The 17,193-nt window shown below is 43.4% G+C and overlaps 1 protein-coding gene across 1 annotated transcript in view; it reads left to right on the forward strand.

Annotated features, from left to right (window-relative positions):
* Window positions 1-7,168: 7,168 nt before the first annotated feature.
* VWCE (von Willebrand factor C and EGF domains) overlaps window positions 7,169-17,193 on the forward strand; it is a gene marked incomplete at both ends in the record, with an annotated part of 31,059 nt that continues 21,034 nt past the window's right edge. Inside the window, 6 exons of the mRNA XM_083359847.1 lie at window positions 7,169-7,278; window positions 11,270-11,364; window positions 11,940-12,029; window positions 15,235-15,363; window positions 16,769-16,885; window positions 17,008-17,124. Coding sequence (XP_083215973.1) covers window positions 7,169-7,278; window positions 11,270-11,364; window positions 11,940-12,029; window positions 15,235-15,363; window positions 16,769-16,885; window positions 17,008-17,124 — 658 coding nt within the window. The remainder of the gene's footprint in view (window positions 7,279-11,269; window positions 11,365-11,939; window positions 12,030-15,234; window positions 15,364-16,768; window positions 16,886-17,007; window positions 17,125-17,193) is intronic.

Genomic DNA, 17,193 nt, shown 5'->3' on the forward strand with positions numbered 1-17,193 from the left:
TCCTCGACTTATGGCATTCAATTAAAGATGGTTCAAAGTTACAGTGGCCTCAGAAAAAGTGACTTACGACCTGTACTCACATTATGATCATCATACCACCTTCACATTAGTGTGATTGCAATCCAGAAACTTGGCAACTGGTTCCCATTTACAATTACATTTGCAGCATCCTGCAGTCACATGATTGTGGATTTACAACAGGGGTGTCAAACTTGCAACGTCACGTGACGTGTCGTATCATGAACTTTTTTTCCCATTGCCAGCAATGGGGTGGGTGTGATTTTGCCATGACGCATCTGGCCCGTGGGCCGGCAGTTTGACACCCCTGATTTACAACCTTTTCTGTTGATATCCAGCAAGAAATGCCCATTGGGGAAGCTGGACTTGCTTAACGACCAAGTGATTTGCCTAACTACCGTGTGATATGCTTAATGACTGCCATCACTGGAAATTCTGGTCCCATTTGTGGTTGTAAGTCAAGGACTATCTGTAATATGTTGGAAAGGTCAACAACTCCTGGCACCTGTAGCAGCATGTACAGTATGAAGCAAGGTGATTGTGCTTTCCCATACTTTCTAAAATCATGCCCCAAACACTGTTGATGGCGGGTGTTTAGATCCGTTGCATATCTTGCATTTCACATCTGCTTAGATAAGGTGTTACGGCTTGTTTGACTGCAACTAGCTGCCTGTAAAACGGTATATATTGCCAAAAGGTAAACACTTGGGAAAGAAAACACTTGGAAAAACATTTGAAAACGTTTTACACAAAATGTATAAAGGCTCTGTAATCATATCTTCAGCCTGTGATACTAATAGCCAAGTTGCTTGGTAGAATGGAATGCTATCCGAAAGCCTGGTTCTATTCTCAGAAGGAATAATGAAAGAAATCAGAGGTTTCAGAGAGATTAAAGACTAAGCAGTTATTTTAGCATGGCCTTAAATAAACTACAAGCTTTTAATTGTTTTCATTAGAGTTGTCCCTGCTGTAGGGAACCTGGTGTGCATGAATATTCAGATGTCTGAACATATGCATTTTTGATATTGAGGGATTTTGTTAAAATTTTGAAAGCTCTGTTGTGTTGCATACACATACAAAAAGTGTGATACTTGTCTCACAATGGCAGAATGCTACTTTCATTATTTGTCCCCCTTGTGGATGCGTCTAGTTCTTTATTTTATTGTAAAATCACAATTGGGAAGTATCCCAGATGGGGGGGAAAAGATGCATGTCAAAACTGCTATTAAAGGAAGGTGTCTACATATTTTTTGAAGGCCCGCCCCATCAATCTACATTATGCTTGCCTTATATTTCCAAACGAATACAAGAGGCAATGCAGTAATATGTGGTAAATATTGTACAATTCCTGTTTTAGCACCATTGAACTTCAGATTACAATTGATAGACAATAGTCTTTTTTATTGGATACTAATACACAAAATGGGAGAAAGAATTTCCAGTATTTGCATAGCTGTGCAGTGCTTAGGGGGAATATATTTCTATAATGTTACAAAGAGTCATTTCAAGAAAGCGCTGCAGTGTGCCATTGTTTCTTTTTAATAGTAATTTTATTAAATATTACAGTTAAAAAGGAAAAATAATACAAACTAAAAATGAAAAAGTATAAAATAAAAATTATACACACACATGACTTCACCCTTCATCACAACATATAAATATTTTAGTAACTTATCACCTCCTTTTATACTACAAAAATGATTTTTTCTTTCCATATCCCCTCTCTTATCTACAAATGATACTTAATGCCTCCTGGATTAGTCGTGGTTAGCAAAAAAATCAAGGGTTATCAGAGATAACAACTTTAAACTTGATCAAATAAACCAAGTTTATATTCCTGTTTACTTTTAACAATATTATTTCTTCAAATAATATCCTAGATTTTAATTTCCTTTTTTTCATTGTCCCTTCTTAACAACATACTTCAAGAAGTTAACAAGTCTCTTGTAAATCCAATATAGAAAAGTTGTCCAGGTCATATCAACTTTGATTTGATATTTTTATATCCCTTTCAATGATTAAGACATAACCTGGTTTCATTTATACTTTCTGTGTAGCATTTTTTCCATCTCATTCTTACAGCCTGTCATTTTAAAATCCACTTTCACATCAGTCTGTGTTGTACCGTAAACTTTTCATCTTCAATACTGACTTTTAAAGACAATCTATTTACAACGGCAGATACTCTTATTTTTGAGTCAATTTTTCACAAATGCCCTTTATCAACACTTTGCTAAGAAATGATGAGTGCTTCTGACCATCTCACACCACTTTGCCATGTCATTCATGCAATACCCCTTTGATCTTCCTACCTTTTATCTCTTCTGCATATCTGAGTGTATTTATCAACCACATCCCCACATCATGTAAGTTACATATTCTGTGTAATACTCATAATACTTCAGCAAAAGCATCTTGGGAAAACAGCTTTTAAAAAAGGCATTATGTATTCACATATTGTACAATTAACAAAGGTTCAGATAATACAAATAGTTAATGAAAAGGTTCAAGTGACCTTGAGGGCACAGATAAACCCCCAAGTGGTCTCAACATTCTCAAAGAGTGTTAATGACCAGATAACTGTAAAGCAGGGGTGTTCATCATAGCAAAGCCGTGCCCACCCCATTGCTGGCAATGCAAAAAGAGTCGCGATATGTCGTGACACGTCATGTGACGTGGTGAGTTTGACGCCCTTGCTGTAAAGAAATACAATCCTTCCACCCACCATCATATCAGAACTGATCCTTCCATCTCCCCACCATCCAGTCTCAACTGTCAATATCTATCCTTCCATACCCCGCCCCCCTCATCAGAACTGATGCTTCTTGGATGAGAAGCAAAATGTTTTCTTCCTCAAAGGAAAAAAACAAACAGTCCAATTGCCTTTTGAAGAAAAAAGCACCTTTGAGTTAATACAAATAATTCATAATTCCTAGATGCAGTGAATCTCATACTGATGTTCAGGACTTTTTGATTAAAGGGGAGTTAATTGAGAGATTACAGTTCACCTGTAAAAACCACAAAATCAGGACATTTGCACTGCTGAATGCTTATTAAGAAAATATATATATAAATATAAATAAAAATAAGGTTCAGTCGTTTAGGGTTTATTTCAAAATGTGCATATGCATAACTGTTAGAAATCTTCGTGTTTTAGAAAGCCAGCATATTATGTAGAAGATTCCTGTTTCCTATACAAAATTGTTTACTTAATACTGACAGAAGCATGAAAAGCACGAACCTTAAAGGTTATTTCATCGCCCAATTTTTAATTGTTATTCCCAGGACCACTCTTCCCCTGAACCTGTAGCTCAGCTGACCATAAAAAAAAAATAAGATACCTAAAACTGTAGAGCATTACAAATAAACAGCAAAAAGAGATTTTCTTGAAGAATTATTGGTTTCTTTTTCCAACATGAACAAATACAATTTGATGGAGCTATAGGCTTTGTAGCCCAGGGAAGCAAGTAAGTAAGGAGTAAGTATCTCCTTGAAGCCAGCAAACATAATGATGCTGTTGTTGGTTTTCCTCCTACTCCAAAAAACAATGTGACTTGTGAGAGTCATTGTGGTGCAAGTATAGCAATAGCGACAGCAATAACACTTAGACTTATATATCACTCCATTGCTTTACAACACTCTCTGTAAAGGGTGGGGTGGAGGCAGAAAGATGGTGCCAAATGCTTTGGATGAGAATGGAAGCCATAGTACTGTTTCCTTCATGCTTTCTCTTCTGGTTTCCTCCTACTCGCTTTTTGTATAAGATGTTAAAGGTTTCTCAGAGATTTGGGGGAAAGGCTAATTCTCAATTTCTAATGATGTTCCGTGGGTAGTTTCCCCCCACCTCGCCATAATTTCATCCGCCGTTCAAATCAGGTTTTTGAAGGAGAGAACACTAAATTCCCCCTCCTGCTTTTTTAATCTCACTCGTGGAACCAGGAGGCAAGTACAGCACTATGCAGGCAAACATGACACATCCTAATTGGAAGAGAGCCCCTCCTGACAATAATCCCGAGTATATTTGATATGTGCAGTTTTATTTTTGAGAAAAATCAACAGAAAATAAGTTTGATGGATTAATCTTTCAGATCATAAAATAGAATAGGTGGCCAAGAAGGGGTCTTTGGTAAAATATGGATTCATGAATTGGACCACAATCTGCAAAAGCTAAACCTGAGCGAGCATAAATAAGTCTTTTAGCCTCTAAAATGCTAACAGATTGCCTAATTGCTTTTGCAATAGGATTGTTAGTGCTTTGAGTGATTCTTTGAACATTTCCAAGTTTAAGGGTTACAGGGGAAGTGCTCTGCATCTGCTAAACATAAAACTTGTTTACACTACCCAACTTGCATAACCCTGACGAAGGTTGGTACTGGATTGCTTATTACCTATTACTGCCTGTGGCAGTAACACTAGTTGAGCTAAGAATGGCCATTTGGGCAATTCCAAATGATACATTTGTAGAGGAAGGGAATCTTTGTTATTAGAGTGGTGGGGAAAATGCAATCTCTGGAGGAGAAATAGGCTGGGCTGCCGGTGTAATTATTGAGACAGCACAATAGATTCCTTATGTCTAGTGAGCAAGACTTGCTATTTTTCATTAAGGAGATCCAATTCCCTTGTGTTTAATCTTTCCTTTTTGCCTATCCCTTCAGAGAATCTATCTTAATTTTCATGCTTTTCTCTCTGATGAATTTCCTTCTTGAACTTCTGAACTGGATTAGAGTGAATCATATTAATAGCTGCGTCTATTTCTACTCTGTGATAAGTGTTCTATTTTTTATTAATGATGGCTATTAATGATGATTCTATTGAAGAATATGTGCCGGCTAAGCTCTTTTTATATCTACTTATACAAATGCATGAATGTGCTCCGCTTGGTAATCTACAGTCGTGGAGCAGTCGTTACGCTATAACCTTAATGTTGGTTGCTTGGTTTTGATATAGTTTGTGTGAATCATTGTTGTTAGTAAACCAGGTTTAATAGCTTAGTTTATCAGGATAAGGCAAGCAAGGGTTGTTCAATAAACCAGGCTTATGCAAGCCCTGCTTAAACATGGGCTGCTGGTCTCTCAGAGGGCGGTTTTGTTCTCCTCCTGAAACAACACCTGTTTTTTCACGAGTGGAAAATCCGAAACGACAGCTGGGCAACTGAAGCGATTTTGGTTGAGGTTTGTTTTTTTCTTCTCTTTCTCTCTCTCTTCTCCCCGCTTTTCCCCTTCCCCCTTCCCGGCCCCAGCTTTGCAGCTCCTCTCTGGAACAAGGCCCCCAATGTATTGCAAGGGGGGGGTGCAACAGCCTAGTCTGCTGTTCCCATCGGATGCGCCTCGGGTCCTCATCCCCCTCGGAGCTGCTTTGGAAGCCTTTCATGTGCCGCGGCTCCTCTACGGTCCAGACGTGAAAGCAGCCCAGGGAGGGGAAAGGGGAGGAGGGGGACATTCCACACACCAGATGTGGGGAAAGGAGACTCCTAGAACAGCGTTTCCCAACCTTAGGAACTTGAAGATCACCAGTACGCTGATGATACCCAACTTTTTCTTTCCACCCCGAACCAACCCAGTGATGCCCTCTCCGTGATGTCCCGGTGCCTGGAGGCGGTTCAGGTCTGGATGGGGAGAAACAGGCTTCGTCTCAATCCCGCCAAGACTGAGTGGCTGTGCATATCGGCATCTCGGGTTAACCAAGTTATTCCACCTCTAACGATGGGGGGTGAGGTGTTACCCCCCGTTGATAGGGCTCGCAACTTGGGCGTCCTCCTGGATTCACGGCTCAATTTTGAAGATCACATAGGAGCCGTGACCAGGGGGGCTTTTGCACAGGTTCGCCTGGTGCGCCAGTTGCGTCCCTATCTGGACCGAGACGCCCTACGCACAGTCACTCATGCGCTTGTGACCTCCCGTTTGGACTACTGCAACGCTCTCTACATGGGGCTGCCCTTGAAGACCACTCGGAGGCTTCAACTGGTGCAGAATGCGGCCGCGCGAGTTGTAATGGGGGTTTCCCGATACTCCCATGTAACACCTCTACTCCGCGAGCTGCATTGGCTTCCGGTTGCCCTCCGGGTGAAATTCAAGGTGCTGGTTATCACCTATAAAGCCCTACATGGCCTGGGTCCGGGTTATTTGAGGGAACACCTGCTGCCGGCATCAAACGCCCTTCGCCCAGTGCGCTCCCACAGGGAGGGTCTGCTCAGGGTTCCGCCGGTGAGAGATTGCCGGCGGGTGACACCCAGGGATAGGGCCTTCTCAGTGGGAGCGCCTGCCCTCTGGAACCAGCTGCCGGTAGAGCTGAGGACTGCTCCCGACCTCCGATCATTCCGCCGGGGCCTGAAGACCTGGCTCTTTGAGCTCTCGGGCCCAGGCTGAGGAGAAAATTTTAACTGGGGTTTTAATCTACAGGGTGAATTTAATGCTTTTTTAATTGGTTTTAACTTTTGTATGTTTCAATTTTAATTCCCTGTAAACCGCCCTGAGTCCTCAGGGAAAGGGCGGTATACAAATGCAAATATTAAATTAAATTAAGATGCGTGGACTTCAACTCCCAGAATTCCCCAGCCAGCATAGCTGGCTGGGGAATTCTGGGAGTTGAAGTCCACGCATCTTCAAGTTCCTAAGGTTGGGAAACGCTGTCCTAGAAAATGGGGCTGGGGTGGGGGGGCTCTTCTTAGTGTAACAACAAAGCTGCTGCGTTTTCAAGCCCGGGAGCCTCCCCCACATCGCCTCTCCTGGTTCCTTTACTCTGCGCTACCCCTCTCTCTCTCTCTCTCTCTCGCGGAGGGTGGGGCGAAGCGAGTCCCCCTTTTGTACGCACGCACGCTCGCCCGCCCGCCCGCCCTTTGCACACAGGCAATGTTTTTTTCCACTCGGAACAGCCGGGCTGGGGAGCCCCGCCGCAATCTGAGCCTGGCCTCGTGGGGAGGAGCTTTCTCCCCACGCCGCCGCCGCCGCCGCTGCCCCCAGCTTGAGAGCGCTGATCCTCGCTCCCCTCCTCTGCCCTGAAGGCGCCCCCGGCCGCCTCTCTGGCGGGAAGAGTCCAGACAGTGCAAGCCATGCTGTAGTAGGGGGCCTGTGGGGAAGGGAGAGGGCGGGCAGGGAAGGGAAAAGAGGCTTCGGAGGGAGCAAAGCGTCTCTGCCGACTGGGAGACGCTGTCATGCTGGCCGGGCTGCTCTTCCAGGCTGCTTGGGTGGCTGTGCTCCTCCACGGCACTCAGGGGAGAGCCTACACGGGAAGGAGGAAGCCGGCCAACTTCGCCGTAGAGAGGTACCCCTCCGCCGCCGCCAATAGCCATCCACCGACGGGGAGAAGCCTTGCCGTAGTAGAGCTACACTTCTCTCCCCCCCTTCCTCTCCTCCCCCCCCCCCGAATTCCCCTGAGGCTGACTGGAGAACGAGAGGACGACGCCCCCTCGCCATCCCGCCCCCCCCCCCGCGCGCGCGCGCCACACGAGCTGGGGGCAGCGAGCGCTTCTAACGCTGTGCCGGGCGAGCGCTCGGGGAGGAGGCGCCGCGGGAGGGAGTCGGTGCCTTCTGAGGCGGCGTTGGTGCGCCTGCTGGGAGACGGCGGCGCTTGCTTGGAGAAGCGGGAATTGGCTCTTCCTTCCTTCCTCCCTCCCTCCCTCCGCCCTTCCTTCTTCCTTTCCTTCCTTCCGCTCTCCCTCCTTCCCTTCCTTCCTTCCTTCTTTCCTTCCTTCCTTCCTTCCGCCCTCCCTCCCTCCTTCTTTTCTTTCTTCCTTCCTTCCTTCCTTCCTTCTGCCCTCCCTCCTTCCTCCCTCCTTCCTTCCTTCCTTCCACCCTCCCTCCCTCCTTCTTTCCGCCTTCCTTCCTTCCTTCCTTCTGCCCTCCCTCCCTTCCTTCCATCATTCCTTCCTTCCTTCCTCCCTCCCTCCTTCCCTTCCTTCCTCCTTCCTTCCTTCCTTCCTTCTGCCCTCCCTCCTTCCTCCCTCCTTCCTTCCTTCCACCCTCCCTCCCTCCCTCCCTCCTTCTTTCCGCCTTCCTTCCTTCCTTCCTTCTGCCCTCCCTCCCTTCCTTCCATCATTCCTTCCTTCCTCCCTCCCTCCTTCTTTTCTTTCTTCCTTCCTTCCTTCCTTCCTTCCTTCCTTCTGCCCTCCCTCCTTCCTCCCTCCTTCCTTCCTTCCTTCCACCCTCCCTCCCTCCTTCTTTCCGCCTTCCTTCCTTCCTTCCTTCTGCCCTCCCTCCTTCCCTTCCTTCCTTCCTCCTTCCTTCCTTCCTTCCTTCCTTCTGCCCTCCCTCCTTCCTCCCTCCTTCCTTCCTTCCTTCCACCCTCCCTCCCTCCTTCTTTCCGCTTCCTTCCTTCCTTCCTTCTGCCCTCCCTCCTTTCCTTCCTTCTGCCCTCCCTCCCTTCCTTCCATCATTCCTTCCTTCCTTCCTTCCTCCCTCCCTCCCTCCTTCCCTCCCTTCCTTCCTTCCTTCCTTCCTTCCTCCCTTCCCTTCCCTTCCCTTCCCTTCCCTTCCCTTCCCTTCCTTCCTTTTATTCATGCCTCTCCAGCTTGGCAGAATCTTAGAGGTGACCAAATAGTTGAAGGTCGTGCAGTCCAAAGCTGCAGTTGAGGACTGAACGTCCAGTTAAACCAGTTTGCCAAAATGAGGAAAACAGTTGGCTACAGGACTGAGGGGCTGTGCTTGGAAGCAAGATGGAGGGGGCAATGGTGTGTTTCCTTCACTGAATGTCCTGGTTTCAGGATGCCATCTTATCCCATGTTTCTGCATCTGTGGCAATAGGCATAGATGTGTTTCAGTTCATGTTAGTGATGATGATTAGTTCTTATATTTTAGTCTCAGGAAGAACTTCTGCTTTGATTATCCATGCCATATGTCTGGGTGTAGCTTTTTCCTTTTTGCATACTCCGAGTCCTCTTTTGTTTCAACAGCCTTGTCTCATTTTATTAATGCAATTTGTAAGGTGGGTGCTCCATTTTCTTTTGTATGGGAAGAGAACTTTATCCTGCAAGCCCAACAGGGCACTTTTCTGTAACTCATGAGCAACCTGAACCCAGCACAGGGAATGATTGCATCACTATTCTATGCATGAAGATAGTCCTTCTGAACCCGTGCAATGAGCAAAATAACCATTAGGCTTCACTGAGTGACTTCTCTGTTCTCTGGCACATCTTATGCAAAGATTGTGACCATCTTTGGTCAACATCCACACCTCTTGTGTCTCTATCACAGTGTCACTTAGTTCTTTTAGAGCTGGAGGTGTATTCCAGTTTGTAAAGATAGAAATTGGCTCAGAAAAAACAGGGGGGATGGGAAAGGAGTATGCTGGATTTACGGCTTGTGTGCTTAGCACTGATCACCTTCCCCTCCCTTGGAAAAAGAAGCTCTTTCAGGGTCTTCTGGTTAATTCTCCCCTAGGGCTTTGTGCTGTCTCCTTCCTTCCCTTCTTCCTGTCTTGGGTCATGCCGTATGTGAGGATGTCATCACTTCCCTTCCTTTCCTTCAGGGAAACCTGTAGACTTTTTTTTCTCCACCCCCTCTACTAGGAATTTACAACTGCTCCTACGTTCATGTATCTTCACTCTCCACCTTTTTTTTACAGCCACTTTGTTTTGCAACCTTTTTTCCCCTTTCCTCTTCAGCAATCTCTCTCTCCAACTTTGGATCAGACTGGCAGCAGTACCCAAATAACCGCTCCATTCCACATCACCTATATAGTAGCCTGAACCAATAGGACTGCTGTCTCAACATTTCTCTACAATAGCTCTGGCTGGCAGCCAGTCAGCTCATCATCCTGCCCGACAGCACAGCTGCACTTCTGTCTAGAAATGAGCTTCTTCTCCCCTGTTCTGCCTCCATTTGTTGGACTCATGCCAGCCCAACAGCAGCCATGCCAGGTCAATAAAAAACACATGCCCCAGTCTCGATGTTGCTGGCAGTTTTCCCCCCCGAGTTTTGCATTGGTGAGAATTCCTGCCTCATTTCCTCTTGGGATTTCTCCTACTCTCTCTGAAGCCAGGGCATCACAATGTCTCGCATTCAGCCCCTGTCACAATGATCAAAAGAGCAACTGCTTTCATATATATATATATATATATATACCATATATATATATATATATATATATATATATATATATATATATATATATATATATATATATATATATATGTAGATCCAGAGTCTCGGGTTTCTTCCCGCGTTCCTTTCATCTTCAGAAAGATGAAAGGAACGTGGGAAGAAACCCGAGACTCTGGATCTACACATACAGACACCCGCGAGAATCCCTTTCATAATTATATATATTTTTCTATATTTTTCTGCAAATGCAGTCAGGAAGTGATGAGATGGGATGCTTGCTGGAAACCTGATTTGTTTGTTCCCCCAGCTTTTCTGTCCTTTTCTTTCCCTATCCTCATCCTCTATCAACCCAGAGAGTAGACACTTGCACAACAGCCACAGTAAGAAGGCTGAGGCTGGTGTGCGGGTTGAAGTTTAATTTCTTAAGATCTTACTACTAAGGATGAAGAGAGATGCTCACAATGTTATTCCTTTTGGGTCAAAATCTCTTGTCTGCCTTTATGTATGGCGCCCGACCTCCGCTCCTTCCGGCGCGACCTTAAAACCCATCTCTTTAAGGAAGCGGGCCTGGCCTGATGGGATGGGGTGGGTTTGTTATTATGACTTTAATTTTAAATTTGTACTATTTATACTATGGGCATTGTTTAATCATGTTTTAATAATTTTAACTTTTGTATTTGTCTTTTACGTATTGCCCTGTTAACCGCCCTGAGTCTCTTGAGAGAAGGGCGGTATATAAATTAAATAAATAAATAAATAAATAAATGTACTGTGGTCCTCTGACTAGGCTGGATAGGATGTTATTTTGTTCTCCAAAATATTTTGGACAACCACCAAATCTGGCTACTATAAACTATTAAACTGATAACTTCTGAAAGTCTGTGTTCCCTCCTGCCAAGGAAGAATTGTTTTTCTATGTAATTTGACCCCACTGTACCTTTCATCCAAATACTTTTCTTGTGTCTCAAACACAGCATCAATTACATTTTTAGTCTAACATGCTGTTACATTTTGCTGGCATTCTGTGTCCAGCTAGAGAAGCTCTGTGGCTGGCTTAAATAGTTGCAGGTCAGACTGGCTTGCACTTTATCCACAGTATTTAAATCTCTTTCTGCATACATAATGCTCAATTACTATGTACAAACAAAAAGGAAAAAAGAGAAAGGAAGGGAGGGAGGGAGGTTGGTTCTCAAACTGTTTCTTCCATCTTGTAGGCGTCGCATTGGACCACATATTTGTCTCTCTGGTTTTGGAAGTGGGTGCTGTCCTGGATGGATACCATCTCCAGCCAGTGGACAGTGCACTCTGCGTAAGTTTCTAGAACCTGTTGCAGAATCACTACATTATGTGGCCGGCACTATATTATTATTACTTTTAATCCTTATTAGCAAACTGATGTTCATTGATGTTTTGCTGCAAGGGTTATCACAATCTTAAGCGAGCACACAAGGGGTTCCAAAGGAAAGCAGACAGAGAGTAAAAGCAACAGACAGCGCTGCAACTGATATGAACAGTGACCAGAGCTGCCCTTTATGGGACAAGTAGGACCAACATCCCACCATGCTATAGATGATTGCACTCCAGTAAAATACTCAGCACTGAAGCTCAGCTTACAGATTAGCTTTTAGGGCATTTTGTTCTTCCAACTGATCTGGGAACTCTGATTTTACACTACCGTAATTACTCTATGGATAACCTTTTTTACTTTTGATGAAGTGTTGCTCACTTTAGAGCTAGAAAACTACAGTCCTCCAGATATTGCTGAACTATAACTACCGGCATCCCTTACCATAGCCATTCTGTCTGCAATTCTACACGCACACATACTCACGTATATATAATTCTTCCCAAGTCTAATGGATATTTTCTTGGTCCTCCTCATAGCACTCTGTTCCTTCGGCTGTGGCAGCGGCTTCTGCATAGCTCCCAATGTCTGTGCCTGCCGAGACGGAAGGCAGGGTGTCACCTGTCAAGGTAAGCTGCACTTCCTGAAATACTATCAGGAGTACTGTTTACCGACAGTATGCATGATTCCTATGGAGGGTTTGCCCGGTGCCATAAGATGATACCTTCAGTTTGTGGCTTTAGGATATATTTTAAAATCTGGGAGCCATAAGAGAGAGTCTATGGAGTGGATTGCCGTTTTTTTTTAATTTCATTCTATATCTTAGTTATACATCATTTCCCCATAACAACAAAGCCAAAAACACCCTGTGGTGCAGTTCCTCCCATCGTCATAGCCCTCTAAAGGGAGAACAAAGAGAAAGATGGCAGAACTGAAAAACTGGGAAATGGGGAACAGCTTTCTGAGGTAGGATGAGATCATCATTGGAACCGCTTACCAGCTGAACTCCAGATGGCCCCCAACCTTCACTCCTTCCGGCGTGATCTAAAAACTTATCTATTCGAACAAGCCGGCCTGGCCTGATGGATTTGGGTTTTAATATTATTTAACTAATGTATTCTTATTTTATTGCCCTGTACACCGCCCTGAGTCCTTCAGGAGAAGGGCGGTATATAAATCAAATAAATAAATAAATAAATAAATAAATAAATAAATAAATAAATAAATAAATAAATATGTACTACAGAATGAGTGGGGAAAGTTCTGCTCTATATTTGTAGGAACATTTATACAGCTCGCTATGGTGTATGATTACCAAGGATACTGTGCTTTTTATACACCTCAGCATATATGGCTCATATGGCCTCTTGGACATTTTAGACAGGAGGGAAAAAGTGGTACTCATCCAGATAGTATTAGGCTATAATCTTCATCAATCTTAGTTAAATGTTAATAATTGTGGACTTACTTTACTTTATTGGTTAATATTGTTATTATATCTTATTATAATAAAAGTTGTTATAACTTTTAACATCAGTGCATTGAAATCAAATTTAAAGATTTAAATAAAACTAAACTCATTATAACTGAAATCATTTAATGGATTCCACGATTATGGGAACCACAATTTATAAACTTGTGGATGGCCAGATATTCCTAAGAGCCAGTGCTATAGTGATCCCAGCAAGGGACCCATATTCTTCGAATCAAATTTCCACTCTCTCCATTTTTAATGCTTAATGTCACTGATTCTGTTTCATTCATTCTTTAATATGACAATGCATGTAAATCATCCCTGGAAAGCCATAGACTATTCTGCATTTCTTTACCAGTAGGGAGTTTGTTATTCTTTGTGACTGAGTGATCAAGTTGGTGTTGATTCTGGGACATGTATTGTTTTGGTAATCTGTGTTAACAGTGTAACAGGCAAATAGTGTTTGATGTTTTCACTGAAAGCAGACCCAAGAATAGCTGAGTGAAAATGATACTGCAGTTCTTGGACCTGGGGGTTTCTCCGTTCTGTGGGCTGTGCCAGTGTATCTTGCCTTTTCTGTAAGATCTTTTCCAGGACTGCCAGTTCTGAGCTGCAGAACTCCAGAGGATCACAGGATATCAGTAAAAGGATAACAGAAAATCCTCTTTGTGGGGTCCTTGGTGCTCTCTGAGTTGGTTCTTTTCTTGCAGACATTCCATTACCAAACTAGGCAACATTGTCAATTAGTGCATCATCATCATCACTGATGGTGTTACTTAGTTTGGTAATGAAATGTCTGCAAGAAAACAACCAAGCTCAGAGACCACCAAGGACCCCATAGTTCAACCTTGAGCTACAAATGTTAACTTCTATCAAAACCCTCTTTGCTACCATTCTAGTCGTTCCAGGTTCTGCAGTCCTATTTGTCACCACGATGTAAAAAAGATATCTAAATGTTATAAATTTTTTATGGCTATGGAAGAAGATGAAGACGCGAAGACTTTGGTCCATGCCTGGGTGAGAGATTTAGGTTACTCAATAGATACTGAAAGGTGGAGCGAAATTTGGATTAAGAACATTAAATTAACTCGGTCAATAGCATATAAAGAAAAAATATATATAATGGCATATCGTTGGCATTTGCCGCCGGCCAGGCTAGCCAAAATGTTCCCGGGAACATCCTCAACTTGTTGGAAATGTGGTGTCAAAGAAGGTACATATTTCCACCAATGGTGGACCTGTCGAGAGGCTATGAAATTCTGGAAGAATATTCAGAAATGGCTAAGTGAGATGTTGGGGTACTATATACAATTGTGTCCTGAGGTATTCTTATTGGGGATAAGACCACAAAATATAAACAGAACTGCGTGGTACCTGTTGCTACATGTAACCACTGCTGCAAGATTGGTGTGGGCCCAATATTGGAAGATGGATGTTAGCCCACCCGATCAAATAGTAATACAGAAAATAATGAACTGTGCGGAATCAGATCGGCTTACTATGATGTTGAGGGGACGAGGGGAAACAGATTACTATTTATCTTAGAATCAATGGTATAATTGGTTGTTTTAAAGAGCTTTTAATTGAACTATTCTTCTTTTCTTTGTGGTTGTTTTCTTATATGTAACGGGACAATATTATTCCTCCTCACACTGTGATATAGACCGCTATTGATTCAATGTTTGTTTGGTTTATAAATAAATAAAATTTTAAAAAAAGATATTGAGACTGTAGAAAGAGTACAGAGAAGAGGAACAAAGATGATTAGGGGACTGGAGGCTAAAACATATAAGTAACGGTTGCTGGAATTGGGTATGTGTAGTTTAACAAAGAGAAGGGTGAGGGGTGACATGATAGCAGTGTTCCAATATCTCAGGGGCTGCCACAAAGAAGAGGGAGTCAAGCTATTTTCCAAAGTGCCTGAAGGCAGGACAAGAAGCAACGGATGGAAACTAACCAAAGAGAGAAGCAACCTGGAACTAAGGAGAAATTTCCCCACAGCTAGAACAATTAATCAGTTGAATGAACTCCCTCCAGAAGCTGTGAATGCTCCAACACTGGAAGTTTTTAAGAAGAGACTGGACAGCTATGTGTCTGAAATGGTATTGGGTTTCCTGTCTGAGCAGCGGTTTTGAGTAGATGACCTCCAAGGTCCCTTCCATCATCATCATCATCATCATCATCATCATCATCATCATCATCAAAGATGCTAGGATAGACATTTCTGTTCATGCAGCAGTGAAATTGGGGATGCTTTCCTCTACCTCATCCCTTCTCACAGCCCTTGCATTCTTATTACCTTACAGATTTCCCCTAACTGAAACCTCTCTGTGAAACTATCCCATCTTGCTTTTTCACAGACCCACCTGGAGCCTGTGGGGAGTATGGCTGTGATCTCACCTGCAATCATGGGGGCTGCCAGGAGGTGGCAAGAGTGTGCCCTCTGGGATTCTCTATGACCGAAACAGCTAATGGTGTACGTTGTGTGGGTAAGCCAGAAAATGGGGTAACTCCCTCCCTGGGAGTAAGGAGAAACGGACCTTCAACACAAGGGTCATAGAGTTTTTACCCTTTTAGACTCAGCAAGTCATTGGTCTTTTGCTATAGCAAGGTTGGTCAACATCTGACCACACAGCTATGGCTCCAGAACATCCCCAGATCCTGCTGCTGAAATCTGGTATGAGCAATCATTTTCAATTTTTTGCCCCTAAATGAGAAACAAGTAATCAGAAAGTCCAAAATTTTCAGTCCTAGCCATTCTCTTAACATCATATGCCCTGTGGGTCTTACATACTTCAGAGCACTCCCTAAGGGATGGGGGTTGGGGGCAAAGGAGAGGAAAAGAAAAGGGGTCAACCTTGTCCAAAACATTGCCTGCGACTTCATTAAAAGCTGGATCAATAATTGTAACACATCTTGGCTGGCCCAACGTTTCAGTATCCTGAAATGTATTTTTGAGCATAAGACTTGCAATTCAGGGGAAAGATAATGTATCTGGGTTTGGCATTTGATCAGTGGCATGTTTATTTTGTTTACTACATTAAAAAAAATACGCTACAAATCTTTTTCACTGAAACACTTATACTCTTTACACAAATGCACAAATATATCAACAACTCAAGGCTAAACCAGCCCTGACCAAAATAATAATATTGAGGCTGTGCTAAAGTGAAAAGGGGTCATGATAGGCTTCAGTGTTCTGAAATGATTTTGTATAAATCAAAAAGTAAAAGGAATCTCTTCAAGTCAAGCTCAACTGCTGACATCACAGACATGACGCTATAAAAGTGATTTGCACTGCCTTCTTCTGAATTTTTTTTAAAGTTCTCAATTCCACCCACTACTCCATTACACTTAGCCAACCTTCTGATCACTTGGTAGTAGTGTCTTCCCTCGGCACTATGACTTGTGGTATTGTAGAGACTGGATGTCTGATTTCCATAGACTACGGCACTAGTCAATCACTCATAGGTGACTTGCATGCACGACTTTAACCCTCTTTACGAAGAGCATCTTTTAATTTGTCTTTTAAATTATGGCTTTAGCACGCTTTGGAAAAAAAAGCCCTAGCTCTATGTTTAATAAGCAGAACTAGTATTCTCTTTGTCTACATGGCACAGAAGTTTGGTTTACACCAGATGATATCCTGCCAGTTGTAAATTGTTGGTTCTGTCCCATATGAATCCATAATCAGTTTTCCACTGATTCTGGTAAACTCCACCCACACTGGGAAGGGATGAGGGGAATATCTTTAAATGCATTGCTGTCATAAGAGATGTCTTATTCTTCAACTATGATCATTTAGCCCTGAAATTGTCTCCATTTTTGTCTTTTAATGCAGCCGGTCTCTTCTGCCTTCATATTTGCTGACCCACAAAAATCTCTTTTCTGCAGATATTGATGAGTGCCTGAGTGGTTCCTGCAAAGGGCTTTGTGTGAACACAGAAGGGGGCTTTGTGTGTGAATGTGGCCCAGGGATGCAACTTGCGACTGACCGGCACAGTTGTCAAGGTGGGTCAGACTGGGACTGTAAGAAGGGAGGCCCGTGTGAAGTTTTTTTAATAAAAATTGCAGAAGGAACATCAGTAGGATGGATTGTCATGGGCCAATAGTGTTGACCATCTTGATCCCAGATACTGATGAGTGCCTAACAACACCTTGCCAGCAGCACTGCCAAAACAGTATCGGCAGCTATCAATGTTCCTGTCATCCTGGATTCTACCTTCACGGCAACCGACATTCATGTGTGGGTGAGTGGTTCTGCTTTTGTTGGAGAGTTCAGCAAATACCTTTCTTCTAAAATGAGTGGTTTACCCTAG

This window comes from Vipera ursinii (assembly GCF_947247035.1).
Source record: "Vipera ursinii genome assembly, chromosome: 1".
Taxonomy (NCBI): domain Eukaryota; kingdom Metazoa; phylum Chordata; class Lepidosauria; order Squamata; family Viperidae; genus Vipera; species Vipera ursinii.